The sequence below is a fragment of the Grampus griseus genome (genome assembly GCF_964374135.1).
Source record: "Grampus griseus genome assembly, chromosome: 3".
NCBI classification, from domain to species: domain Eukaryota; kingdom Metazoa; phylum Chordata; class Mammalia; order Artiodactyla; family Delphinidae; genus Grampus; species Grampus griseus.
Window position 1 is genome coordinate 165,752,545 of NC_139019.1, and position 27,988 is coordinate 165,780,532.

Here is a 27,988-nt window from a genome sequence, read left to right on the forward strand (position 1 = left end):
AGCAGGGTCGGAAGGGAGAGAGGACGGAGGCTGGCCTGAGGGTGGAGGCTTCGAAGCCCGTGCCCAATATCGCAGGTCAGAGGCGCCCGATCCCACTGGCCCCGCCCCCCTCAGGTGGAGCTCCTTGCACCCAGGGCCAGAAGCGCCCCCGCCCCAAGCAGGTGGGGCTCATCGGGTGGGCCCGGCGTGGGCGGGGCCGGGCGAGATTTGGGAAGTGGGTAAGGGCTGGGGCACAATGGAGGCCGAGCCAGCCCCGGACTTGTCGATGCTTCGAGAGCTGCTGGCGCCGCCCTGTCTGGACCCCGAACCGCCCCCGGAACTCGCCACCCAGCAGGCACCAAAGACCCCAGGATGCCTCAGACCCAGTGGCAGGTGCGTTAAGGAGCGGCCCTTCCCCCAACCTGGCCCAGTGGTCAAGGGATCATGACCTCTGGTTCCTGGGGTTACTCAGGGGTCAAAATGTTAGTTCCTGGTACTTACAAGGAAGAGGTCCCGGTCCCCAGGGATACTTGGAGTCATATGGGGGTCAGAGGCTATACAGTTCTTCTTGCCCCCTGTGCCTGAGACTCATGTAGGTACCGCCCAGGGAGTGGGGTGACCGCACTGCCCCTTGTCCCCAGGTCCTTCTGGCCTGCACACCAGGACTCGGTCACCGCCCTTCACTTCCTCCAAGAGACAGCAGAGGGGCTGGCCCAGCCCGCCACCTGGGACACTCAGGCCCTAGGGCCCTGCTGGGAGCCGAAGGCCCTGGAGACTCTGGGAGCCCTACCTCTGGCCAAGGATACCAAGAACATGCTGACCCCAGTCAGCCAGCAGAGCCGCAGCCTGGGGCCCCGAGTGGTTCCCCCGGCCTCTTCAGCCCAGCCACAGAGGAGACCCCGGAAGCAGTCGAACCCCCAGCGGGGCGCCGAGAAAGTGGACCCCCAGTTCGAGGGGGTGACCCTGAAGTTTCAGATAAAGCCAGATTCCAGCCTACAGATCATACCCACCTACAGGTAGGGGCTGGCCTGAGCAAGGGCATCCTTTATGCAAGTAACAGTGGTAACAGTGCAGAGGCCCGGGGGCAGGTGCTCCCAGGAATGCCATCATGGACTCCCACCTCAGCCCTGCCCTACAAATGGCCCCATCTCTGAGCGAGACCTCAGGCTGGTGTCAGTCCCTGTCCCTGCTGTTATGAGCCAGTCACAGCCAGGTCTGAGCCTGGGTCTCCTCTTAAGAGGCCTGACCATACCCGGGGCTGCTGCTTCTGTTAGTTTTTCCAGCAATGATAATAGCTACCGTTTGTGAGACATGACAACAGTCATAGAGGTAACAGGTAGCACTTGGTGTGTATGGGCTCGCTGAACCCCGTGAGGCCCACTTTACAGATGCAGAAACTAAGGCGCAGAGGATGAGATCTCTTGTCCTTGGTCACACGGCAAAGAGGTGGGAGAGCTGAGCTTTCAACCTGGCAGGCTGGGGAATTCCCTGGCAGTCCAGTGGTTAAGACGTGGACTTTCACTGCCGTGGGCCGGGGTTCCATCCACAGTCGGGGAACTAAATTCCCACAAGCCGCTGGTTGCAGCCAAAAAAAAAAATAGCAAAACAAAACAAAAACAAACCTGGCAGGCTGGCCCCAGGCTTACTGTCTTTTCAAATGGTTATGTCTGTGATATTTTGTTTTGTTTTGTTTTGTTTTTTTGTTTTTTTGCGGTACGCGGGCCTCTCAGTGTTGTGGCCTCTCCCGTTGCGGAGCACAGGCTCCGGACGCGCAGGCTCAGCGGCCATGGCTCACGGGCCGAACCGCTCCGCGGCATGTGGGATCTTCCAGGACCGGGGCACGAACCGGTGTCCCCTTCATCGGCAGGTGGACTCTCAACCACCGCGCCACCAGGGAAGCCCATGTCTGTGATATTAATGAGGTGCAAGGCCAGGACTTTCAGACATCAGATGCCTCCTTGGGGGTTGCCTGATCGTAAATCTTCCATTGGGGGCTATCTGGGACAGCATACAGACAGACCCTCGGTGCTAACACCTTGTCTACTCCCCAGCCTGGCCTGCAGCACCCGCTCTCAGGGTCCCCCACCAGGCCCTGCCAGAGTCCCAGAGACCAACGCAAGAGGCAGCGAGGCTCTGGGTGAGTCCTGGAGACTTGAGAGCTATAAATACTTGGGGGGGGGGTACAGTTTCATTTCTTCCTTGTCTTTCTCCCCATCCCGCTTCCCTATTTAGACCCATCCAGGAGTCTCAGCATCCCCCTCCACTCAGGCTGAGTCACCCACGCCCCCGGCTTCTTCCTCTGCTGAGCTTTGCCATCTGTCTCCCTTCTTGGCTTTCCCTCTGTCTTAGATCTGGCAACACCGGGGCTGGCCCGGAGCTGGGTGGGGCCTTCACAGAGACCCCACCCCCCCAAAATGCCCATCCCACACAGGCCTCCTGAGCTCGGACTCTTGGCCTCTGACCCTTGCCCTTTGGCCTCTTCCCTTTCAGGGCCCCGACGCTGTGCTTCCTGTAGGACCCAGAGGACCCCACTCTGGAGAGATGCCGAAGATGGGACCCCCCTCTGCAACGCCTGTGGTATCAGGTCCTCAGAATGGAGGAGGGATTTGGGGTGGGGTCTTCGCATCAGTCCATGCTTAGCCGGTGTGGGGTTTGCGGAAGAGGAAACACCCACCTCTTGGGGAACGGGGCTCACCCGTGGTGATTTCTGGGCCCCTGCTGAATGTTGGTTTCTTGCACTCCCATCCCAGGTACAAGAAATATGGTACCCGGTGCTCCAGCTGCTGGCTGGTGCCCAGGAAAAGTGTCCAGCCCAAAAGGCTGTGTGGCAGATGTGGGGTGTTGCTGGGTCCCCACCCAGTCCCAACTCAGGAAGGGTAAGCCTTTCCTCACCCAGCCGAGCCTGTCCTGCCTCAGTTTCTCCAGGGCAAGAATGGGCTGAAGGCCTCCTAGGGGAAAGAACTTGGGTCTTGAGGGGTGCAGCCTGCCTCCTCTCTGCCCCCTCCCCATTCAGAGACACCAGGTGGAAGACCCAGGCCTCAGGCCCCAGAGCTCCTGGCTCACGGGGTCACTGGCCCCCTCCTTGGCCCCTGCTTCAGCCAGGCTTGGCTGAGAACCTCACCCCCTCAGGAAATGCTCGTGGCTGTGAAACTCATATTGTTAATAGCAGTGACAATAAAGAGCAAAACTCCTCAGATAAAGGGCACTGTGACTTTGGGATCCCACCTTGCGCGCTCTCCCCCGCCTCTCCCCTGGCCCAGGAATGTGGGGAAGGGGTTTTCTCGGTGGGGTTCTGAGGGACACACACAGTCGTGTAGACAGGCACCACCTGGGAATTAGCCCCATTCATTACAGCACCCCATACAGGGCGACAGCCACCACATGCAGAGACAGACAACACGTTCAGAAAGATACACACAGTGGGACATCCCCGGGGGTCCAGTGGTTAAGACTCCCCGCTTCCACTGTAGGGGGCACAGGTTCAATCCCTGGTCAGGGAACTAAGATCCCACATGCCTTGCGGCACGGCCAGAGACGCATCAGCAGACACATATGTGCTGACAATCACGAGACAGACCACACACAAGACAGCAAGACATTGACAGACGCACATCCACCAATAGACACACGTGTTGATGTACACACAGGACACATACACATGCACGATACAGACACACATGAAAGAAACATAGGTGGCACAAGTTGGCCCACAGTGATACACACACAAGTGGGCCCTGTATCTGGCAGCTCCACCCTTGCCTAGAGAATGTCTCCGTCCTGCATCCTTTCACACACCAGTCCCTACTGTGTCCCCTCCTCCCTTTCAAGATCTCTCTAACCCCACCAAAGTGTGTCCCCAACCTGAAGCCAAAAGCCACATGGGAGACGCTGAGCTCCACCCCTGTTGCCAGGACACACAGGCCACCACTACTCACTGGGAGGGAGGGAGGGAGGAGGGGGGTATCAAGGATGGGTGAGATGCAGAGTGGGCAGGAGTGGTCCCTGCTGTGAGGGGTGAGTGAGGCCTGCAGGTCCACTGGCCCTGGGAAGGCGAGCCCCTCTGAGACCCCCTTTGACTCTCCTGAGTGAGCCTGTGGGGAAGGCTTGGGTCCAGATTCCTCAGCCCTCGGATCCCTGACTCATTCAGTACCCCCCTTGCTTGCCTCAAAACACCCTCCCCCAGGTCTCCCGTAGCTGCTGCCTTTCGCATCACTGGAGTGGGGGTGGGCTCTGCCCCAACACCACATCTTCAGAGACCCCTTCCTTGACCCCCCCCCAGCCTAAAATGGACACCCCCCCTCCCACCCCACGTCAGGCTCTAGTTCAGCTCTTTGCTCATCTCTCTCTTAGAACCTACCAGAAGTTTCACCTCGCTACTGGTCCAGGGTTATTTCATTCACATTCATCTCCCCTACTGGACCATGACTTCAGAGGTCCAAGGTCACCACCTCTCTGTTCTTGACCGTGATATGCCCCCCACCACCACCACCAGTGCCCAGCATGGAGAAGCTCTTCGGGGAGAGACACAGCACACGAGGGTCTCAGACTGTGTGTCTACAAACCCCTGGCTGTTTTTATCGATGTAGTCAACATTTATTGACCAACTACTGTGTGCCAGGTCCCAATGAGGCACTCAGTTATGAATGGAACAGAGATCCCTAGCAAAGCCAATATTCGAGAGTGACAGTAAACAGGTATTCAGTAAGTATCTAATAGAATGTCAAGTAGTGATCATGCTACAGAGAAAATAAAGTATGTAAGGAGGTGAGGAGTTGGGCTGCTACCGTGTTCTCAGGGAAAGCCTTTCTGAGCAGGTGTGACCTTTGTGTAGAGACCTGACAGTAAGGAACTAGCTGGGAATTCCCTGGCGGTCCAGGGGTTAGGAATCTGCGCTTCCACTGCGGGGGGCACGGGTTCGATCCCTGGTCAGGGAACTAAGATCCCACATGCTGGCAGTGCGGCCAGAAGAAACAAAGGAACTATTTGAAATGAGGACACCTGGGGCAGAGGTAATGGCAAGAGCAAAGACCCTGTGGCAGGCAGGAGTTTGGGATTCACGGAACCTCAAGGATGCGGGTGGGCAAGGAGAGAGGTGATGGGGGCCGGACAGCAGGGGCTGCACCACGTTTGGGCCTCGTGGCCTTTTGTACCTGGCACCCGGCACTGGCTTAGCCTCTAGTGCCCCAGTTTCCTGCTCTCACTTTTGCTCCCGAAATGTTTGTGGGGGGCAGCCGGTGGAGCTGGAGCAGTCCAGGCCCGCTTCCTTCTGGCAGCTCTGTGTTCCTGCTTTTGAGGGAGGAGGAAACGGGGGGGTGGAGGAGGCCCAGCTGTTCTCTCCTTCTGCTGTGGGGGGTGAGGGGGTTGACTGGTGGTGAGCAGGGGGCGGGGATGTGGCTGATACCCTATGTGTCTCTTCCGAATCGTGATGGGCCAAGTCGAAAGGCAGCTTGTGGGTAAACTGAGGCACCGCGGATGGACACAGGAGGGAGGAGGCCTTCAGGGTGGGGCAGGGGTGCACCCTGTAATAGGAGGGACATCGCAGCGGCTGACACTCGGAGCTGCAGCTTCCTTTACCCATCCCTGCAAGGCCTCAGGGCTGGGGCGATGCCCAGACCCCTGGGAAAGGCCTCCACCCATCCAGGGAAGGCAGCCTCAGCTCCTCCTGGAAGCAGGCCTGGGGGAAGCACCCAGCTCCCACCCCCAACATTAGCCGGATTAGAGGGCAGCGCTGGGCGGAAGAGATAAGCATAGAGAGGGAGGAAGGAGCCAGGTCCCCACCCCCGCCCAAGGGTCCAGGGAGAACACGAAACAGGGCACGGAGAGCGCAAACTCCTGGTCACATCGCGAAATGGCGGCTTGGACTGTGCCTGACACGTAGTAGGCCCTCAAAAGCAAAAATGGTTTTTTGAATAAACACCCACAGGGTTGGGATTCGAACCCTGCGTTGCTTCTGCATCGCGGACTGAAACAGATGGAGCCGAAGTCCTTTATAAAAACTTTATTGGGGAAGGGGGGTAGAAAATGGGGGGTGACGCCCCTGGAATTGAATTAAATAAATAAATAAATAAATAAATAAATAGAACAATAAATAAGCCCCCGTGTGAGTCTGGGGGGCGTCCCCCGGCCCGCGGGGAGAGGGGAGCAGGCTCACGCTGACGTCAGCTGGATGGCAAAGACCTCGCCCCCCGCCGGCGCCTCTGCGGTGCCCGCAGCTTCAGTTGCACCTTCGGCGCCCCCGCCCCCGCCGGCGCCAGCACCCGCGCCGTTGAGACACACGGCCTCACCCGAGCTCTCAGCCTCCTGCACATTATATTCGCCCTTCTTGCAGGCGGTGGACTGCACGTAGAAGGCCAGGCCGGCTCCCGCGGCCAGCAGCGCCGCGCCCCCAGCCGCGCCGCTCACAGCGACCCATAGCCACGGACCTGCGGGGTGCGGACGCTCGAAGAAGGTGGTCGAGCTCCCCCCACCCATCCAACACACCAAGCCCGGGCCACTTCTGCCCCTCCCCACAGGCATGAGGTCAGTTCTCACGTGCCTGGCAGGGAGCCCCAGGGAACCCAGCCTTGGAGGAAAGGAGAGACCCCAGTAAGGCCACCTCCAGCTCGGGTGAGGCCCTAGACCCATTTTATGGGCCACCCCATCACAGGGAGGATTTAAGCCCCTAGCCCCAGAGATACCCAGGAAGTCAAGCAACTCTCCTCACCCTCAAAAGGATGGTGGGGCGGGGGGGAACCCAGTCATTCCTCCACCCCAGAAAGACCCCAGCCCCAGAGATACGCGAAGCGGCAGCAGGATCCTGCTGGGTTCCCACCACTATCCTCTGCCTCTGTCCCTCTCCAGACCCCCTTCTCCACAGCCGCACGCTGGAAGGTGAATTGGATCAAGCCTTCACCACGCAGAACCCACCCAAAGTTAAGTCCCTCCTCACAGCAGTCACAGCCCCGAAGGTTCCCTTCCCTTGGGCTCGTCAGCTCCCTCTCCTTCCACTTGCCACCCCCACTGCGCCATCAAAGCCCCACCCGCCAGGGCGCCCCTAATTTCCACCCCGGCTCACTTCTGTCTCATCTGTGGGGACTGAGAGGGAGGCAGGGACGGGGTCAAGAGTCCCAAGGCGCGGGTCACAGCCCCCTGTAGATCCCTCGCCCAGGCCCCCCCCCCACCAGCTGCTACTTACCAGCCACGCGCACGGTGATGCGCCGGGTGTGGCGCCCATGCGCGTTGGTGGCTGCGCACTCATACTCGCCGCCGTGGCTGCCCATAGCGCCCGCCACGCTCAGCGTGCTGTTGTTGCTTGACAGGCCGATGTTCAGCGCCCCTGGGGGCGCACGCCAGCTGATCTGGGCTGGGGGCCAAGCCTCCGCTCGGCAGGTCAGCGTGAAGTTCCCTCCTGGCCGCACGCCTCCTGGAGGCGAGGCAGCCAGCTCGGCCACGACGGGGCGGTCTACAGGGGACAGGAGGTTGAAGGGGCCAGCCGCTGACCGAGAGCCCCCTTCTGAGACTGTCCCTCTTGAGATGAGCAGGCAAAGATCCTGCCTCACTTCAGAGCCCCATCCCCCTACAACTGGACTGCTGTCGGGGCTAAAATCCTGAGCCCTGCTTCACTGAATGGAAGGAGGTGGGGACCCACGCCAGGGCCCTTCAGACCCAGAACTTGAGGGGGCGGGGGCGGGCTCGGGCTCTTGTTCCCTAGAGTTTTCATTACCCTTAACATTTCATGTTAAGGCCAGGATTCCTTGTCCCCAGAAATGGGACTGGGGAGGTGCCCTTGAACTCCCCCGGGGAATCCCACCTCTTTTAGTCACTGTGCCCGAGACCGGATGCCCTCTATCTGGTGCTGCCCGCAACTCACACTCCACGCCCACGGTGACGATCCGGGCGTCAGTGCCGTGCGCGTTGGTGGCCAGGCAGCGGTAGATGCCTGCATCCTGTCGGGACACGCGCAGCCGCTGCGGCCGGGGCGCGCCCTCCCGGGAGCAAAGCACTTGTGGGGAGGGGCGACCCCGGGCGGAGCAGGCCAGCGCAGCAGCGTCGGCGCCTTCCAGCCACGTCTGGTGACTCGGGCAGGTAGATTCATCCATTTGCGGTGGCGCTGCAAAACAGCCATGGGGTGGGGGCGGAGGGGCTCGTTGTTCAGGGAGAAGCCGGGACCTGGAACACCCCCTACTCCCCGCCCGCCTGGGCCTCGCTCACACTCCGCGCTCACGGTGACCATCTTGACCACGGAACCGTGCTGATTGGTGGCGTTGCAGATGTAGGTTCCGGGTGCCAGTTCTCTAGGGATTTGAGGGGCTCTGGGACCAGGGTCTGGGGGTGCCAGCGGCAGCAGCGCCCCCTCGCTGGTGCCTCCGGAGCCAATGCACTCCACGCTCGGCTCTGGCTTCCCATCCACCTCACAGGAAAACAGTTGCCCAGATCCTTCCACCCACGTCCAATTGCTAGGGCAGCTCACCTCCTCAAAACTGGGGCCATCTGGGGGGCAGAGGGACTGGAAGTCAGGACAGGGTGATTCCGACGTACCCCGTCCTGCCCTGTGTTGCCCCCACTCACATTCCACCGTGACGGCTACATTTTTGGCTGCAGACCCTCGAGCATTAGTGGCTTCGCAGCGGTAGGTGCCCGCGTGCTCCCGGACCACACGCAGTGTGCCCTCGACGACCCTGGCTTCCCCAGAGCGCACACAGTTCACGTTGGGTGGTGGGACCCCATGGGCCACACAACTCAGGGAGGCCTCTGTTCCTTCCAGCCAGGTAATGCGTTCAGGGCAGCCCACACTGTCCAGCGCTGGTGCGTCTAGAGAGGAGGGTGTTGTTGAGTTTTGGGGTTTAGGGACAGGTCTAATGTCCCTAGACCCTTTTTCCCATCCCAGGCGGGTAGGCTACGCTCTGCACAGGGACACCAAAGCAAAGGAGTTTCTCTCCAGTCAAGCCGTGCACTGTTTTGGGACTTCCTGAGCCCTGAAGTGTGCTTTTTTCCTGATTCCTACAAAGTGCCCACAGGACCCTCCCCAGTCTTTAGCTTAAAAATTGTTAGCCGGTTTGGAGCACCCACGTTTCCAAGACTCAGCTCAAACGCCAGGCCCCAGGCTCCTGTGGACACGTCCACCCCCTCCCCTCCATCCTTCTCTAAGATCTTCCCCTAATCCGGCTCACCAGCCTCTTGCCTTTCTCAAAATCCTGCTCAAAGGCACGCCTCAGACCCTGTTTCCACCTTCCTCTGTAGTCAGGCCACCCCTAGACACTGAGAACCAGACAGAGGTGCGCCCTATGCACCTCCACTCACACTCCACCGTCAGAGTCACGTCCTTGACCGCCTGGCCCTGGACGTTGGTTGCGGTGCAGTGGTAAGTTCCAGCGAGCGCGCGAGTGACCGGACCCAGCAGGCCCAGGGCCAGCACCGCCCCGCCGTCGGGCCGCGCACAGTGCACCGAGGGCTCTGGGTTTCCACGGGCCTCGCAGCGCAGCGTCTGCTCAGGCCCCTCCGGCCACGTCCAGCTCCTGGGACAGTCCGAATCGTCCAGCCGGGGGGCGTCTGCGGGCAGGGGCATGGGATACAAGAGGCTAGACGTGGACCGTGGGGAAATCCTCCACTTCCATGACACGGCCAGAGACCAGGCAGGCGGAGGTAGGCGAGAGGTTAAAGGCCAACTCACATAGGACGCGCAGCTCGGCGCTCTCGTTCTTTCTCAGGGTCTCCCCGTCAACTTCGAGGGTGGCGTCGCAGAAGAAGCCACGCCTGTCGTCGTTCTCGGTGGCGTTCAGCTGCAGCTGGGCGGGCTGTCCCGGGACCGCGGCTGGAATTCCGTCTAGTGTGACTAGGGCTCGGGCCCCGGCTGCGCAGGTTACTGTCACCATCTTCCCCTCGGGGGCGTTGGGCTCGCTCAGGGTCAGGAGGGGTTCCGGGAAGCCTGGGGACGGGGCATTGGCCGGGAGACCACTGACCATGCCCCTCCTGCGGTTCAAGGCTGCCCCTTATCAGCCCGAACCTTCCCCACTTCAGCCAAACCGTGGGTACCGTGCCCTGCCCCTCGGGCTGTTCAGGCTCCTCTCCCTTCTCGCCCCGCCCCTTTGAGGTGGTCAGGCCACATCTCTAGGGATCCTCGTCGGGTCTGCGACCTTCCCCTTTGGGCAGCTCAGACTCCGCTTCTCCAGCTACTATTGAGTCTTCCATCTGCCCCGCCCCTTCGGGACTCTCGGGCCACGCCCATTCCGATACCAGGGCCCCACCCACTATTTGCCCCGCCTTCGCCTTCCTCTGGCTCCACCCCCGAGCCGCCGAGGCCCCACTTCACTCCCTCTTACTGTAGACAGTCACGTTCTCTTGGGTCTCTCGACTCTCGCCCCCCAGGGTCACGTTGCAGACCAGCTGCCTGGCGCCCTCCTGCTCTGCGCTAGCTGTGGCTGTGGCAGTGGCCATGAGAGCGTCCCCCTCGAGGGTGACATCGGGACTCAGCCTCTGGTCCCCCAGCGCCAGGTAGACCTCAGCCTCCGAGGCTGGAAACAGCCCGTCCATGGCGCAGCTTACGGGTCCTTCTGAGCCCACTTCCAAGAGCCGGGGGGCAGCGAGGCGAGGGGGTTCCGGAGGCAGGGCTGGGAGTAGAAGAACAGAGCTTGAACTTACGTATTGAACGCTCAATATGTTCTAAGCGCTTTACAGGCACTCTATTATGGTATTATCCTCAAGGCACAGAGGGGAAAATAACTTTCCGCTGGTGAGTGTTAGGGTAAGAATTAGAATTCAGATTTCTCTGCCTCCAAGCTTCTTAAACATCGGCCCGACCCCCCTGGGTCCCCTCCTCACACCCACTCACCGAAGGTTCGGAGCTCTCTGGGGGCTGAGCTGTTTTCAAACAGCCCCAGGCCATGCGGCCGAAGGTCCAGCTCCGCACGGCACGAGAAATTGGCCCTATGGTCCTCCCTCCGAGCAAGTACCGTGGCTGTGAGCACCGCACCCCGCGCTCGGGGTGGCTCCCCGGAGAAGCTGCGGCGGATCAGCTCCCGGGCGCCCCGCAACAGGGTCAATGTGAGACTCCCACGAGGCCCAGCGCCGGGGACCCTACAGCTCAGGGTGAAGTTCTCGCCCACTGGCTGCCAGGCAGGCAGCGGCACCAGTTCTACACGATCCGGCCGTTCTGCAACGGGGGAACCACGGCTGTTGGAAATGCCAGGGCTCAGCACGACGTGGCTTGGAACCCAGGGGCCAAGAGGGGGAGGGCGTGCTGATCCAGAGGGTGGGGCCTGTAGGAGAGGACCCCGTTACCCAGGGGGCGGGGCCTGGAAGGGAGGGAAAGTAGCTTGGCCTCTGAGAACTCACGAAAAGTGCGAATGAGCCCGCGAGCCTGCAGTGTGCGTCGCGCGCAGCGGAAGAAGCAGACGGGCTGGGTCTCCGGCTCTCGGATGTCCACCAACTGCCGCGCCAGCCAGCGCAAACCCCTCTGGGTCCCATTCCGGCGCAGCGAGGTCTCCAGGCCACCGCGCTCAGGCCGTGGGCAGTTGGTGCTGCAATTCAGCCACAGCGATCCCCCGCGCTCCACGAGCGCCACGCGGGGCTGTAGGTCCGCCCAGAAAGGCTCTTGCGCGACCACTGCCCGGAGAAACGCGAGCTCAGCCTGGGAGCCACCTCTCCGGGATCTAAGAGCCCCTATGCAGACTCAGGATTCCCAGGGAATGAGCAGAGGCCACAGCCAGGAGTCCCAAGTCCTGCCCAGGTCTCAGGTTTACAAGCGCGCTCCCACGGTCCAGACCTCGAGGGTGTCTCTGGTACATTGCAGCGGAGAGCCCTTCTCTCCAAGGTGCGGATGGAGTGACGGGGAAGAATGGGGGGGAGGGGAGAGATGAGAGGAAACACGGGGTTTTCAACGCACACAGCAATGCTGGGAAGAGGGGACCCTGGGTGGGGGAAGGGAAGCGGACTGGTTCTCACGGTTCTCGCCAGGAGAAGGGGAGACTGGTTGAAGCGAGGGCAAAAGAGAGATGAGGCTGAGTCAAGCGAGGTTAAGGGAGGAGTCCAAACCCGGGTGAAGAGTACGGAAAGAGGACGCGGGGCTGGGCTCATGAAAGGAACCGCGGGAACAGCCGATGGACTCTGTTGCCAGGGCTCCGGGTGGAGTGGGAACAGTGCCTAGGAGTCACGGCAGTTGGTGAGATTTGGGTCTTCGTGGATTTCGAGTGGTGAAGATGCCAGTCCGTGGACCATGGTGCATAGCAGAGGGTTAGGAGGTACCCCGGGAGGGGACAGGGGAGATAATGGAGTCTCCAGAGCTCGAGGCTGGGTGCAGAAGAGCACCCAGGATCTCGAAGAAGGTAGGGTAGAGACCTGAGTGAGCGAGGAGTCCGGAAGCTTGGTGTCCAGTGTGTGTTGTGGGGGAAGAGGGATAGAGAAGAAGGCCCTGGGCTCAAGGTGGGGGCAGAAGCGTGGGAGCGAGGCGAGGGAGGAGCGGGGAGGGGCTTGTGGCCGCTTCTCAGGTCCAGAAACTACGACCCCGCCCTGTCCACCCTGAGCCGGACCGGCTCTTACCTGAGAGACCGAAGAGCCCCAGGCCCAGGGCAGCCCAGAGGCCGAGCAGCGCCCGGTGCAGCCCTGGCGAGGGTCCTGGCATCGCCGCCGCGGGGGAAGCGCAGGAGGCGAGGGGAGCGCGAGCGCTGAGCTGGGCTAGAGGACTGCGCGGCGCGGCGGGTGGGGTGTGGAGGAGGCTGAGTTGCGCTTGGGGATTGGTTTAACGTTGGTAACTTGGTTTCCAAGGAGGGGGCGGCAGCAGAGGCGGCGCGGGGAGGGCGGGAAGGCGAGCGTGCACCAGGCTACCGGCTTTGATGAAGGCGTGCTGGCAGGAGCGAGCGACCCCCAGGGTCTACATGGAGGCCGGCCCCATTGCCCGGAGACTTCTGGGGGCGGCTGCGCACTCCAGCGTCGTCCCCGGCGGCGACGCTGAGGTGGTGGGGATGCAGCGTTGCCCTTCTCAAACCCCCACCCCACCCCTTGCTTAGATGCTATGATAATGAGCTGGACTCCGAGCTCCGCCTCCACATTTAGCCCCTCCCACCAGCCCCCCCCCTTGGAGCGGAGATGGGTTGGGGGCTAGGAGAGATTTGAGACGTGCAGGCTGGGGATGAGAAGGCTCTAGGGGAGGATGTGGGGATGCCTCCCTCACTGATCCTTCCCCTTTTAACCCCTGGGAGCTGAGGGTTACAGCTACGCCTCTAGTCTTTCTCTGGCTCCGCCCCCGCACGCGACAGAAGGGGCGGGGACGAAAGTGACAGCGAGTTGGGAACGTGTGTGCTTGCGCGCAGCGTTCTCGGGCGTCTAAATTAGGGTCGGCTCGGCTCTGGGTCTGTATTTACCCAGCGTTCAGCGGGCACGTGTCTACGCGACTTGTGTGAGCAGGAGCCGCCAAAGAGCGCCTCTGAATCCACTTTCTGCTCGGCGGGCGGGGCCCTGGACCACGCGGGCCTTGCCAGGCATCCACTGCAGGCCCCGATTCTGCGTCCACGCGAGACCAAGAGACCAACTGTGATACTTTTGACTCCGCATCTGGGTTCCAGGTTTGGACACCCTCCATGTGCTCACCAGGCCCGGTGACTAACAGGACGTTTCCAGGATGCGAATCTGTGACATACACCACCGCCCCCCCCCCACCTCACCATCTGGTTGCTCCTTCCCCGCAGTCAACACATGGGTATCTTTTCTGCGTATCCACGTTCCTCACAAAGTACATTTGACCCAGCCCACCTGTGCTCTCACTCCCAGAACTAATGGTGAACTATGGGGATTAGTTCTCTCCCCACCCCTGCCCTCCAGGAAAGTGCAGGGTCTAAAGGGCGAGGGGGGTAGGAAACTTAACATCCAATCAGAGCTGCTGCGTGGCAGCGCTGGAGCCAATCAGGAGAAGCCATACCATGAACCAGCCTTCCCACAGCCTAAAGCCCCCCTGGGCCCATGCCTTGCCCCTCTGCACCGCATTGATAATGCCCGCGGGAGAGGTTTTTACTACATCGGCTGGGAATGCGGAGGGAATGGGGCTCCAGCATGGGAGACCAGAGTGAAAAACCTCAGGTGCCCTCAGGGAGACAGGAATTTGGAGAAAATGATAGAGGCAAGGCCAAAAAGAAGACCACTTCAGTCAGAGGAGGTGCACTAATGGGGTACCTTTATGCCCAGGGGCAGAAGCTGGCTGAGGAAGGCTTTATTGATCCAGGCAAGGTTCCCCCAAATGTTCCAGATTCCTTTTTCCTCCAGCTCAGCCAGCATGGACCACTGCCTCTATGCCCGAGACTTCATCGACAGGTACTTTCTCAGGCAGAGGGCCCCCACTACAAGAAGGATCCCCACAAGGGCTGCGATGGAGGTGGAGGCCAAGGCTTTGGACGCAGGGCTCCAAGCTGGAGACAAGAGGGGAGAATTAGGAACAGAGCACTTGGAGGTGTGACAACCCGCATGGACATGCTCTGGCTTGGCCCACATAACCCTTCCCCACTCTTCCCAGGGTTATAAGGGTGCCTCACCGAGGACTGGCAGCGTCATGGGTGCCGAGCTACTGAGGACCACCAGGCCATCGAGATTGAGGCGGGCGTAGCAGGTAACGGGCTGCCCGAAGTCACTGGGCCTGGCGCGTAACGCGTAAGTCAGCGTCACGTTGGCCAGATCTCGGCCGGTGAAGCGCTCCAGGCTCTCGGAGTAGATGACCCGGCCACCGCGCCTCAGAATCACCACCAGGAAGCCCACGGGGAACACGTGTGTCACATGGCAGCGCAGAGTGTACTCACTGCCCATTAAGACCGGAGGCTCCAGGATCACGCTGCGTGGCTGTTCTAAAGCAAGAGGGGGCCGCTGGGCAAGGTCCGAGGGCTCCCCCTAGCGCGACTGTCCGTTACCCCCGCTCCGTCCTCCTCCCCGCACCCCAGCCAGGCCTGAGCCCCTGTCCCTCACTGTAGGCGGTAATCCTGGCGGTGGCCCCCCGCGTTTCTCCCGCGCAGGTGACGAAGCAGTGCACATCGGAGCTCCAGGCCCTCACATCCAGCAGCTGGTAGGATACCCAACCGGGCCCACTGAGCGTGTCGCCTCGCCGCAGCTCGGTGCGGAGGCTGGAACCCTCCGGTAGGGGGCAGCTGCTGCTGCAGTTGAGCCACACTGAGCCCCCCGGCGGCACGGCCTTGAGCTCGGGGCTTATGCGCACCCAGAAGGGTGCTGAGGTCTCCGGGGGCGTGGGAAAGGGGCCTCCCGGGCCTTGTGTCCGCGCACTCCGGCGCCTCCGCGCGCTCGCGCCTCGCGGGTAGGAGGGCGACAGCAAAAGCAGCAACAAGAGGAGAAGCAGAGACCCCATGGCAAAAAGCACGGACTGAGGGGCCCCGCGCCAGGGAGCCAAGGCTGGCTCCGGAGATAAGGAGGCCCGCAGCACCGCCTCTTCAGCCCCACCCCGGGCAGAGAGAGACAGAGGCTCCGGGGGGCCCCGGAGCCCTGCGGTATACACCCCACTCCCGCAGTTTAAGAATGGGATTCTCCACCCCATTCTAAACCAAATGTCATCGTGTTTTTCTGGAGAGGGATCTTTAATTTTCACTAAAGTCTCAAAAGGCCCTAATAAACCCCAGATTTGGATTAGAGCCTGAGGGCTGGACCTTGAACTGGCAGCCTTCTCTTGGGGCAGGAAGTGGGAGGACAGGCCAGAAAAGGCTCCAGCTGGACATGACACCTCCCCTCAACTCACACAAGGCCAGAAGGATGAAATAGCTTTATTAGCACAAGGGAGAGGCTTCCGCAGTTGGGAGGGGGTTCTCCCAGGCCTCTCCTCCCCACGGCCTGCAGAACCCTCGTCGCTGCAGGAATTTGGACCTGCAGACTGTTCTGTTCTTGCATGGCCCCACTGAGATGGAAACAGGTAGGACAAGGCAGGGACACACAGGGGTTGGGCACAGTTTCCTGGGACTCCATGGTTTAGCTATCAAGGAGTGAACACCCACGTTTAGGCATGCCACCAAGTGTCATTGTGAGCACTAGCAGACATGGGTATAGGTGGAGAGGTGGGTTATCAGAGGTCAGTGCCAGTGCTGGGGTGTAAGGGCTCAGTGGGTCATCTCTGGGCATGTCACCAGCTATACCTTGTCACCGTTACTAATCCCTTTCTGGGAGAAAGCAGCTTGGCCAGTGGAGTGGGAAATTCTAGCCCCACTTAATCTTTTTGCCAGGCACTCTTATGCAGTGCACAACCAGTACAACTGTAGCTGGCGATCCTGAATGAGATTAGACTGAGAGCTCCCTGAGGGCGGGAATCAATGTTCTTCTTGTTTACCATTCTAGCCCACATAAAAGGTACTCAATAAATAGCTAGTAAGAGAACAAAGGAATAAATAGGTCATCATCAAGAGTTGGGAACAGTCTGTGGACAGCAATGCTGGTGCTGGCTTCTGTCAGAGGACGTGTGGGGATTTGTGTTTCAGTGCTGCATGTGTCTGTGCAGGGCCACTTCTCTCTTAGGACCGTAAGGCCTCAGCACACGCAGGAGGGGGTGAGTTTCAATGTTTCCCAGTTGGGTGTCCCCCTGCTGGAGGTCAGGGTCTCCATCATACACCCTCCAGCCAGGTCAGACCTTGACATCCCTCACATTGATGCCCTGAGCCTTGGCCCCTTCTTTTGTCTCAGTCCTGTGGCTCCACATCAGGTGTGAGGCCTGGGGGTTATAAGTGTGCAGGGGCCATGACCCCAGATGCTGTCTGTATCCTGACTGAGGTCTCTCTCCTGTCCTCTGGTACCCTGGGAAGGTGGGTATAGCTGAATGGCATATGTCCACCACTGTTCGATGCAGCCCTGCTTGTCACAGTTTGGGGGCTGAGGAGGTCCTGTCCGGAGGGGGTAGGCTCAGGGCGGCGTGGCTGGTGTGGTCGGTTTCATGGCAGCCTCTTCCTGGGCCTTCCGGGCCTTCTGTAGCTCATATTTCTGGATCTTCCTCTGGTAGTTATAGATGTAAATGGCTGCACCCACAGCGCCCAAGATCATCACAAATGCCACCGGAATGACGATGGCCATGTTATTCTGGTGGTCTGTGGGGAGGACACAGGGGGCGGTGAGGGTTGAGCTGCCCTCACTGCCCCTGCCCTGCCCAGCCCTGAACTCCAGCACTTACAGATCACATTGATGACAACTTCACGGGTAACCTCACCGCGAGTGCTGGTGGCCCGACACTGGTAGGTGCCTGCAACCTTCCGCTCGACGGGTCTCAGGTCTCCAATGGGTAGCAAAGCCCCATCCTCTTTCCGGCTACAGTTCAGCTTGGGGGTTGGGTTCCCCCAGGCCTGGCACCTCAGGGTCTGCTGGGAGCCTTCCTGCCATGTCCAGTTTCCCAGGCAATCCCTCTCGTTCAGTCGGGGGCCATCTGAAGAAACACAGCAAGATGAGGGACGGGGTCAAGGACCAGGACATCACTCACCATCTAGGTCTAGGTAAGAAGACTTAGGTAGGAATCTGGGGAAGGGGCTCACTAGGGTGGGGGTGGGAGTGGGTGGAGGCAGGAGTTCTCGGGGTCTTAGGGGTTGGGCCTTGGAGGTAAGGGATCATTGTCTAGCAGCCCCACTCACACAGGACACGGAGCTCCCGGGTCTGGTTCTTGTGTACCACCTGCTCAGCCACCGCCAGGGCAGCAGAGCAGAAGAAGCTCCGTCCGTTGTCCTCGGCGCTGGCATTCAGCTGCAACTGGGCCCTCGGGCCCGGAGGCCTGGCTGGGGCCCCGTTCAGCGTCACCACAGCTCCAGCCTGGGCCTCGCATTCCACGTTCACCGTAGTCCATTCCGAGACCTCGGGCTGGCTCAGGGTCAGGTTGGGAGCTGGGAAGCCTGGAGGTGGGGTGCACAGTGAGCCCCGCCCCTGGCATTAGCCCCACCCCTTCAGAAGCCCCACCTGGGTTTCTACTTACTGTAGATGGTCACGTTCTCCAGAGACCTCCGGCTCTGCCCTCCCAGATTCACCGCACACGTCAAGTACTGGACGCCTTCTTCCTCCACCTTTCCCTCGACCAAGGCTTTGGCCAAGAGTGAGTATTCATTGTACGTGATCGTGGTTTGCAGCCTCCTGTCCCCCAGCGCCAGGTGGACCTCCGCCTCCGAGACTGGGAACAGTCCATACAGGGTGCAGCTCACCAGGCACTGTGTGCCCACTTCCAGTACCGGGTGCGTAGCAAGGTGCGGGTCGGTCGTTGGTAGGACTGGTGAGAGACAGTGGGTGTAAACAGAGAGGAGACAGACATCCTGAAGCCCTTTCCCGGGGCATTTTCATTCCCCCACCTGGAGCACCCTCTTCCCGGGAGACTGTGGCCTGGGTCACCCTTGTCCCAGGACACGTGTACCACTTGCCCTGGGTCACAGCCTTCTCAGTGGATCCTGCAGTCCAGGCACCACATCCCAGAACACTCCACCCCAGTGGCCAAGAAGATGCTCTTCCCAGAAACCTTTGCAATCAAGGTTGCCACCTTCTCAATGCCCCCACGGCCAGGGGCCTCTCCTTCCCAGAGACCTCACACCCCAAGCAGGAAACCCCTGTCATCCCATCCTCTCTACTGGCTCCCCAGTGCCTCACCAAAGGTTCGGAGCTTCCTGGGGGCCGAGCTGTTCTGGAACAGTGCCAGCCCTTGGGACCGCAGGTCCAGCTCCGTGCGGCAAGAGAAATTGGCGCCGTGGTCATCTCTGCTCACCAGCACCGTGACTGTGACCTCGGCAGGCTCCCCGTCTCCTGCTGGCTGACGGCCCAGCTCCTTCCCCTCACGAAGCAGCACCACGGTGAGGTGGTCCCGGGGGGCCCCACCGGACACCATGCAGCGCAGGGTGAGGTTCTCGCCCACGGGCTGCCAGCGGGGCAGGGGGGCCAGCTCCACGCGTTCCGGGAACCCTGGAGGGGAGGGGAGTGTTGTTTGAACTGGCTGGCCGCCCGCCCACAGGAACGTCGGGGCCCTGGCTACACCTGCTCGGGAAGTCTCACCACGCTCTTTCGAGAACACACCCCAAACCACCTAAACTAGAGAGGAATGTTAAGAGCTTCAGGATAACCCAGTGAGAAGTTCCCAAGTGGTTGTGAAGGAGGCAGAATACATTTTTATTCACTGCAGCATCTGAGAGTGAAAAGTGGGAAAGAATTTCGAGGTTTGTTGCCAGGAGTCCCGGCAAATGAATACAGTTCATTTAAGCTGTCCAGTCTCTAGACGTTGTTGTAAAAAAACTCCTGTTTTTCCTTGTCCTTTTTTTGGCCTTAGCATTTTTCTCCATAGCATCCCTCACCTCTGAGGTAAGAGATCATCTACTCAGTTAATTTGCTTTTCCACTATTCCTGCCATGGAATGTCAACCCAGGAGGCCAGGGATCTTTGTCTGTTTTGTTCCCTGTTGTATCCTTGACACCCGATACGCACTCTATTTTTTTTTTTTTTTGGCCACGCCCCGCGGCTTGTGGGATCTTAGCTCCCCGACCAGGGATCGAACCCACGCCCTTGGCAGTGGAAGCGCAGAGTCTTAACCACTGGACCGCCAGGGAAGTCCCTTAGGCACTCTATGTTTGTAGAAAGAATAAGGTTGAGACACCCACACCGATGCGAGGCCTTTCAGGAGCTTGCTTTCAAGGGTTCCCGAATGAACCGTGTGATCCCCTGAAATGTTAAAAATCTAAGAACAACCCACAGACCCTCAGAACGAAACCCTGAATATCCCCTGAAAACACTACACGCGGGCTCGGTTGCTAGGGTCTCCATTCTGCATGAGGTAACAGAATTCCAAGCCTGGATCGCCAGTGGAAATTGCCCGCAGAGCCCTGGTGAGCTGAGACTCACTCCCCGACCCCAGGCTCCCTAGGGAGGGGTCTTGAAGCCTCCCACTTTCAGTCCCTTCTCAAGAGGCCCTGAAATGTCACTTAAACAGTAGTGATGTTGGGAGTTGATTTTTGGACATGAGTCCACCTTCTCCCCAGGTTGCCAACCTCCTGAATAAAGCAACCTTTCCTTTTCCAACCTAAGGGGGGGGAAAAAAAAAAGCAGTGATGTTAAAATGTCAGGAGCCTGGAGTTGATTCCTAGCTTTGCTGGTTCTTTGTTATGGCCTGTGGGGGAGTGACTTTGCACACTGGAACAGTCCCAGCCCTCGGGGCTACAGAAATGCCTCAGTTTTCTAAGCTGTAACCTGGGGCTAATGAAGGTAGGACTATTATTATCGTTATTATTATTATTAGGACTATTATTAATTCACTTCAGAAGTTGAGAGTGACTGTACATGAGCATGAGGTTACTTTTTTTTTGACTTTTGATTAAATGTTTATTCATTTTAATTTTGCCTTTTTAAAAATTTTGAAGCCAATATATTGTGTTTTCCACATCTGAATTTTTTTGTGTGTGGTTACTTTTTAAGGTGAGAGATATGTTCTTAAACTAGACTTCTACAACACTATAAATACTCCAAACTTCATTGCAGTGTATGCTAACAGCTGTTAAAAAAAAAAAAAAAAAGGTTGAGAAAACCCTCAGACATCCAACTCTTACCTCTGACCATCTGTTGCAAACTCCAACTTGCAGAGCTGGCGGCCCCCTCAAACCACAGCCTCCAAATGGAACTCACATCTTGGAGCCCAGATCCTTGCCCTGAAGGCCAGACTGGGGGAGGAGGCCTGTTCTGCCTGTACCTCTCCTTGACTTCCCATCTTTAGTCCCTCACTAAGTCCTGGTCACTCCACTCTTCAAATATTTGTCTGCCCCTCCCTTCTCGTATGCGAAACTGCGGTCAACATGCACGACCTGGACTGGGTCCATGGGCAGCTGCTCTCTGGCTTCCTGTAAGGTCAGCCCTCTGCTCTGGATCCCTGGCCTGCTCACACACCCTCCATGGCTCCCTGTCACCCTAAGAAGAAAGTCTCAGCTCCTCGGCCTGGCATTCGAAGTCCTGCCAAACTCAGCTCCAGCCACACCGATCTGTTGATATTCAATCCCTCTTGCCTCCCCAACCCCAGGTCAGCATGTTTCCCCACTCCAAATCTTTGCCCAGGCTATTCCCTCTGTCTAGAATGCCTGTCTTTACCAACTCCTACGCATCCTTCAAGGCCCAGTTAGGGGTCACTTCCTGCAGGAATTACAACTCTTTCTAGAGAAAGCTCAGCCACCCAGAGATGCTCCCTCATCTTTACACTGGCAGTGGGGCAGGACCAAGCTCGAGTCTCTCCTAGGTGACCCCTTGCTACTGTGTGCAGCCGTCTGTTCCATTTCACAGAGGTGAAAACTAAGGCAAAGTCTGGCACCCGAAGAGGGAGAAATATATCAGGGCCAGGACTCAAACCTGGAGGACTGGGCTTTCAACTCTCAGGGTGAGATGCAGAAGGTCCTGTGAAAAGGTTTTCTGGGGGTTTTCAGAGGCCACTGGGAATGTTTGGGGACTTCCCTCACTTGGCCAGCAGCTGCTCAGACATCCTCCAAATCAGAAACAAAGCTGATGTTTGCCCCAAAGCTTCTTTTACGCAGGCCCTGTGAAGGCGGAATGTCCTCCAGGCCTCACTGCATCATTAGACCCTTCCGAGGAGGTCTCATGTGAAAAGCAACCAGGAAGCCACGTATTCCCCCCTCCCCCGCTCCCCACATCAGAGTCACCCAGTTAGTGAGGCCCATACTGGGACTAGAACCCAAGGCTGTCTGATCCCAAGGCCAGTTGGCCAGTTCTCTTTCTTTCTTCCTTTTTTATTTTGTTTTGTTTTCATTTGAATTTCATTTACCTATGTATTGCTTACAGTCATGCTAACTCACTGTCACACTTCAAAATGCCCAAAGTAAAAAAAAAGGCACATGGAGAAAACTTGCTCCCTGTGCTCTCCCAGAGCCCTGCACCTTCTCTCCTCACAGCCAGCTATATTGTCATTTGTTGTATTTCCTTTCTGGGTCCTTTAATGCAGAAACACAGCCTCCCTAACCCCGAGCCCATGGCTCCCTAACACTGTGGGTGGCATGCCACTCATTCTCGGCATACCTTACTTTTGAACTTGACAATACATCTTGGAGCACCTGTCTCATTCTTTTACACGGTTGCATACTATTCCACGGGATGACTGAACCACAGTTTCTCTCCCCAGCCCTCTACATTTGAGTGCCTTGCAAACTTTTACCCTTTCAGATCAAGCCACAGTGAATAGCCCCACACTCCCTCAGTACCCTGGTGGGTGGGGACACCTATAGGCCCAATTCCCAGTAGTGGGTTTTCTGTGTCAAAGGACCCAGACATGTGACATTTTGAGGACTGAGTCCATACTTGGAAGTCACCCCCAAGGAAGTTCAAGGAAGGGTTCTAGATGACAATGAGACTTTCAGAAGATGGGCCCCCTTGCCCTTCAGTGAGACCCTACCCGCCCCCACCCCCAAGTAACAAAGGCTGTTCCAACCTGCTGGGGACTCCCTCGTCCACCTCCCCAACCCAGGCTGCCTAGTCCAGCCCCTGGGCCCAGCCACTCACAGTATACGGTGAGGTTCATCAAAGCTGATGACTGGTTACCGAGACAGCTCGAGTAGCATATTGGAAAGCTGTCTTTTTGCACGTCACTCAGTTCAAAAACCTTCCAGTTGTTCCCATGGTCTACTTCCCTCTTAGCCAGCTGAGTCTCTAGGCCCAACATTGTGTGTTGGTCACAGGAGGTACTGCAGTTCACCGTTATGGAGGCTCCTCGGGATGTGATGGCTTTTTGAGGATGCACTGACGTTTGGGCACCTCCAGGCCCTGGAACCAAAAGATGTGGAGGGGTCAGACATGACAAATCGGGCTCATTAACATTACTGCATCCAGCCTGTTCTGGGTGCTGCGGACACAGCCTTGAACAAGACAAAACTCTGCTTTCAGCGTGGGAGACAGAAAAATTCACGAGCACACAACATAATTAATAACTGATGCTGACAAGAGCTTTGGCAAAAACAAAATGGGATGATAGAACAGATAGTGCCTTGGTGACAGGGTAGTGTGTGAGCAGAGATCTGGATGATGAGCGGGGGCTGGCCATCGAGAGAAAAGGGAAATGAGTTCCAGGAAAAGGAGCAGCAAGTGCAAAGGTCCTGAGGCAGGGTGGCTGGAGCAGAGTCACAGGGATGAGTTGGGGGGAAATGGGGTCAGGAAGATCATGCAAAGCAGTGTTAAGCCACGCCAAGGAAGTGTTCTTCATTGCGAGGACAATGGGCAGCCATGGAGGATTTTAGCAAAAGAGGGGCATGAAGTCAGTGTTCTTCCCCCCCCCCCCCCCCGCAAGAGGTCAGGTGGAGGGAGTCAGTCCTCCAGGGATAAAGGGGTTCCAGTCAGGCTGGTTCCTTACCCACTTGGACAACTGGTTTCCCCTCTCAGGACCTCATTTTCCCCATCTGTAAAGTGGGTGAATATAGTCACCCCAACCCCTGCTGATGCAAGTAACTCCTAGCACAGGGCAGGTAGCATGTGGCTGCAGGTAAGAAGGAGGGGGCTTGTTGGGATTAGCTCCCGCAGACTGTGGTACCTCCAAAGCTAAAAAGCAAAGTCTGCCTGAGCCCACCCATCTGAAAGCTGCCCCCCACCCCGCCAAAGACCTCTGCCTTCAGCTTTGGGTCTACTCCATCTGGGATGGAGGTGGGCGGAAACAGCAGCTCCATGAATTCTCAAGGGTGATTCTGGGGTCGCTTCCATTTCACAGAGGGAAATGGTGAGACCTGAAGGGAGGTCACTCAGCTAGAAAGTGGTAGAGTCCGGATTAGAACGCTTCATTGAGCTGGTAACCACGGTGTGGTCTGCTCATGAATTTTTCACTCTCCTGCTTCCCGACACTGACCACCATTTGAGACCAACTGTCCCCCTTCTCCCCTCCCTCCTTCTAGCTGGAGTTGATGAAGGGCTGCTGGGGCATCCCATTCCTTAGCCTCTGCTCCCTTGGCAAGTCAGCCCTGGAATTCCCCTGAGCAGAGTCCTGGACTTCCCCCAAGGGCACGGGACGAGGAACAGAATGTCTGTGCGTGTGTGTGTTGGGGGGGGGGGGTCCCAGTCTACCTAAGCTTGGCACGGGGCCACATCTCTACACGGTCTGACCACCTTCTGGGGCCAGGACACAACCGCTGCGATGTGAACACTATTAACTTCTCCATTTTACAACTGAAAAAGTGAAGCTCCTCTGGGAGAGGCAGCCCATAGTCCGAAGGCACACAGCAAGCCATGATGTAGGGTCTGGATTTGAACCCATGGCTGTTGACTTTCAATCGATGGCTCTAGCCCCAACTTCCCATAAACAGCTACCTAAGTACCAGTGTCCCCAGCCGGTGGGGAGCCGGTCCTCCTACCGCTCCCAGGGCGCAGCCCAGATCCCAAGAGCTAGCCCGACGGCAGCCCCCCCATCCCTGATCACCTGGGAGCAGAGCCCCGAGCAGGGCCAGGAGCGCAAGCAGCGCGGGATGGGCAGCGCCGGGAACCATCGCAGGCGGAGGCAGGGCGGACGAGGTGGCGCAGAGGCGTGGGCGCGGACTGTGGAGCTGAGGACCTTGTGGGTCCTTTTATAGCGGCCAGCCAAGGGGGGCCGAGGGGGCGGTGCTGCCTTCCCGGAAACCTCGCGCTTTCCTCTCCGGAACGAGGGCTCTGGCATTTCCGGATTGAGAGGATGCCGGGGCCGAGCAGGGTTGTACCCTCTCGCGGGCCGCTCTCGCACCGGAATTTCCGAATTGAAGTAGTGAGGGCTGCCTGGCGGCAGCGGCCACAAAACAACCCGGAGACTGCTCCCGGAGCTAGGGGTCCCGTCCCCGGGCTCGGCTACCCCTGATTCCGCGTTTACACAGTGCTTTATTGGATACTGCCAACCACCCTGGACGGTAGGGACTAAACTGAGGGGTAAACTGAGGCTCCAAGCTGCGAGGTCATTCGAACTCCAGTCTGACTCCCCAGCGCAAGCAGGCCTCTTTAACCGAGTGGACGGTCCCTCGTTTCGGTGGGGCCCCAGGAATCTTCCTGGGGCGCTATCGATCAAGGGTGCCCCTCCCCAAAGGGGCATGTCCCCGCCCAGTGACACCGAGATTCTCTGAGAAGCGGCCGCAGAAAGCCCAGGCACTTTCTGTGAACCCTGGGGGAGAGGACGTAAGGCGCATCACGTCCGGGGCTCCGCGTCCCCCACCGAGGGGGGTTCCCACTCCCCCGCGGCCTCGCTTCCCCTTTCGGCCACCAGCGCGGGGGCGTCTTTACAGCTTCCAGAAAAAGGAAGGAAGGCGCGTGGTCCCGACGTGCCGAGCCCCTCCGTTGCAGTCCCCAGGCTCCGCGGGGAAACTGAGGCCGCAGACCTTGACGGGGGAGGAGAGAGGGGGCGCTCGAATGCTTGCCTTCTGCAGGGAAACTGAGGCAGCTCCCAGGCCCCGGAATGGGGCGGGGAGAGGGGGCGCTCAAACCCCTGTCCTCTGCTCGCAGCTCCCGTAACTCGAATCGCGGGCGCCAGCACTAAATCTGTACGGGTGTTTGCCCCGGCTTGTTCCATTAGGGTGTTTGGGGAACATTGTGAGGTCCCGCGCCGCGTCTATAGGCCGTCCCACGCCACCGCCTCCCCCCAAGCCACGCCTGCGTGTGTGACCGCCCAAGACTCGGCATCCACCACGTCAGGGCTGGGGATCCTGGAGTCTCCGAGCGCAGAACCCAGCCGCCTAAGGCTTCCTGTTGTGGCGCGCGCGCCGCGTCGCCAGGGAGACCTCAGAAGGGCCAAGGAGGTCGCGCAGCAGACGGGGAAGGGAGGGGGCTTCAAGGACGCTCGACCCCTTCCTCCCGGGGAAGGGGCTGCGAATTACTCGCCAGCCGGAAAAGAGTCCCTCGCTCCGCCCCGATTGTTCCTAAGGAATTTCCACGGGGATCTTTCTTCTTGCAGTGTGGAAGGTGTTGAATTCCCGCCCCAAACGCACTGGGCAAAGGCGCAGAGCGGGGGCCGGGGACGTCCCTGGGAGGGTCTGGGAAAATCCTCCGCCGGGGGGTCATTTTCCGGAGGATTTTTACCGGGTTCGGATCACTGCTTACTTTGGCCTCTGTCCCAAGTGCGCGGGCGGCGAGCTCCCCCGCGCGGCTCTGGTCCCCCTTACAGCGGTAAAATCGTGCTTCCTCCTTCCGTCTCTCAACACTTGCTACGCAGCGTCGATTGAGAGCCTGCTGTGTGCCAGGCATCGTTCCAGGTGCTGGGGACGCAGCAATGAACAGAATAGACCAAAATCCCTACCATCATGCAGAGATCGTCTTAGTCCGAAATAAGGTATATGGAGACATAGCTTGTGATTAGTGCTAAGAGAGAGCAAAGCAGGGAAGGGAATAGGAAATGTGAAGGTTAATAAACCTTTAAATAGAGTATTCTGGGAAAGACTGAGAAGGTGACATTTGAGCAAAGAGCAGAGAGTCCTGACAATAGCAGGGAAGGAATGTACCAAGCAGAGAGCGCTGAATGTGCCAAGGCCCTGAGGTAGGAAGGAGCTGCCTTAAGGAACAGCCAGGAGGCTAGTGTTGCTGGAATGCAGTAAGGGAGGGAGAGGATTGGAGGAGAGGAGGGAAGGAGGGAATGGGGTAGAGCATGGCCTGGGGAGAACCTTGGCCTTTCCTCTCAGTGAGGTGGGAGCCATGGAGGGGTCTGAGCAGAGCAGGGACACGCCCTGACTCAGGCCTTTACAGGCACCCTCCTAAGACAGCAGGAGCTAGAGTCAGGTAGTGGGGAGGACAGGGTAGAAGGAAGCCAGGAGACGGGAGAGGAGGTGACTGCTCCAGTGCGGGGGAGCAATGATGGAGCCTGGAGTGGGCAATGGCGCTGGGGAGATACGGTCCAATTTGGCATTTATTTTGGCAGCAGGTCCAACTGTGTTTGCTGGGATGTGGGGGGCAGGCAGAGTCAAGGTCAACTCCTTGGTCTTGCTCTGAGGTCCTAGGAGGGTGGAGGGCCATTTCCTGAGATGAGAATGGGGTGATAATAGGGGGCAGTTTGGCAGAAGAAGCACGCACCCCCTAGTCTATGTTCCCTTTGTGCTTTCTTGAAAGAAAGGGAAGCAGATGTTCCCCATCCCTTTGCTGCAGCTACCAGGAAGGGCAGGGCTTCCTCCAGGGTGCCAGGCAGTCTCAAGAAGGTCAGGGAATGGCCCCACTGCAGACCAGAGGCTGTGGACCCAGGGCAGAAATACCCAAACCCCACTCCATGGCATCATGCCTGCTCGCCCCTCATTCTGAGGTCTGGCGTGACCACCTTGCAGTTCCCTTGACCTGGAATGCTCTTCTCGTCCCTGATATGGCCAGCCCTTTCTTAATGGCCTGAGCCTCTTCCTAAAAGCTTTTCCGGACGCTCCCTGACTCCCTGACTCCTTCCATCCTGGGCCACACCCTAAACGTTCCCTGTCACTTGCTCTAATGGTTTCATTACTGAAACTTCATTCACTTGCTGAAATTCTTTTGATTGACCTGTGTCACGTTCATTTGCGTGAGCTCCAGAAGGCCAGGGACCCTCTCAGCTCCAGCATCTGAATCAATGTCTGGTCATTATAGGCAGATGGTCAATACATATGTGTTGAATGAATGAACTTCTCTTATTCTCTGAACATTCTGCACATGCTGTTCCTCCAGCCCAGAATTCCCTTCCTACTGCTTTTACAAGAGGTTACCAGAGGATTTCATCTACCAGGTTGTAACAGGGCTAGGAGCACAAGGAATTGAACCTGGCCCCAGCAGTGAGAGTGCCAAGTCCACTGGACCGCCAGGGAATTCCCAGATGTCTTTTCAAGAGAACAACTTTGTTTCCTTCAGATAAATACCCAGAAGTGGAATTCCTGGATCATATGGTAGTTCTATTTTTATTTTTTAAAAATTTTTATTGAAATATAGTTGATTTATAACGTTATAGGTAGTTCTATTTTTAATTTTCTGAGGAACCGCCATACTGTTCAGGCCATCGTCTGAGTAATATTCCATTGTAAGGCTATATCAGTTTGTTTATCCATTCATCAACGGATAGACATTTGGGTTGTTTCCACATTTTGGCTCTTATGAATAATGCTGCCATGAGCATTCAGGTACAAGTTGT

At 58.2% G+C, this 27,988-nt stretch overlaps 4 protein-coding genes across 5 annotated transcripts; 1 reads left to right on the plus strand and 3 right to left on the minus strand.

Moving 5' to 3' along the window:
* Positions 1-235: 235 nt before the first annotated feature.
* ZGLP1 (zinc finger GATA like protein 1) lies at positions 236-2,859 on the plus strand (the record flags this gene model as incomplete). The annotated part of the gene is made up of 5 exons (XM_082651612.1): positions 236-372; positions 621-995; positions 2,031-2,116; positions 2,470-2,563; positions 2,730-2,859. 5 exons carry the CDS (start codon positions 236-238, stop codon positions 2,857-2,859), a joined length of 822 nt encoding a protein of 273 aa, XP_082507738.1.
* A 3,267-nt stretch (positions 2,860-6,126) lies between these two features.
* ICAM5 (intercellular adhesion molecule 5) lies at positions 6,127-12,574 on the minus strand (the record flags this gene model as incomplete). The annotated part of the gene is made up of 11 exons (XM_082650507.1): positions 6,127-6,401; positions 7,154-7,420; positions 7,829-8,068; positions 8,170-8,448; positions 8,527-8,769; positions 9,259-9,507; positions 9,629-9,883; positions 10,278-10,565; positions 10,787-11,107; positions 11,290-11,559; positions 12,493-12,574. 11 exons carry the CDS (start codon positions 12,572-12,574, stop codon positions 6,127-6,129), a joined length of 2,769 nt encoding a protein of 922 aa, XP_082506633.1.
* A 1,658-nt stretch (positions 12,575-14,232) lies between these two features.
* ICAM4 (intercellular adhesion molecule 4 (Landsteiner-Wiener blood group)) lies at positions 14,233-15,292 on the minus strand (the record flags this gene model as incomplete). The annotated part of the gene is made up of 3 exons (XM_082650510.1): positions 14,233-14,351; positions 14,475-14,780; positions 14,899-15,292. 3 exons carry the CDS (start codon positions 15,290-15,292, stop codon positions 14,233-14,235), a joined length of 819 nt encoding a protein of 272 aa, XP_082506636.1.
* Positions 15,293-15,684: 392 nt separating this feature from the next.
* Positions 15,685-24,423, minus strand: ICAM1 (intercellular adhesion molecule 1). Of its 2 annotated transcripts, none has more exons than XM_082650508.1 (7): positions 24,320-24,423; positions 22,423-22,683; positions 18,535-18,843; positions 17,876-18,163; positions 17,541-17,795; positions 17,090-17,338; positions 15,685-17,006 (listed from the first exon to the last, which is right to left on the minus strand). In XM_082650508.1, exons 1-7 carry the CDS (start codon positions 24,384-24,386, stop codon positions 16,825-16,827), a joined length of 1,611 nt encoding a protein of 536 aa, XP_082506634.1. In that variant the 5' UTR covers positions 24,387-24,423; the 3' UTR covers positions 15,685-16,824. The 2 variants fall into 2 exon arrangements, with proteins under 2 accessions (XP_082506634.1, XP_082506635.1); XM_082650509.1 differs by lacking the exon at positions 24,320-24,423 and adding an exon at positions 23,267-23,310.
* Between the last annotated feature and the right edge of the window lie 3,565 nt (positions 24,424-27,988).

Excerpts from the sequence above, each read along its gene's own strand:
- ICAM1 (XM_082650508.1), bottom strand. The coding sequence starts at position 24,386 with ATGGTTCCCGGCGCTGCCCATCCCGCGCTGCTTGCGCTCCTGGCCCTG. Across the intron at positions 18,164-18,534 it reads CAGGAAGCTCCGAACCTTTG|TCCTACCAACGACCGACCCG; the intron begins GTGAGGCACTGG and ends GTCTCTCACCAG. Across the intron at positions 17,339-17,540 it reads CCGGGAGCTCCGTGTCCTGT|ATGGCCCCCGACTGAACGAG; the intron begins GTGAGTGGGGCT and ends GTGTTTCTTCAG.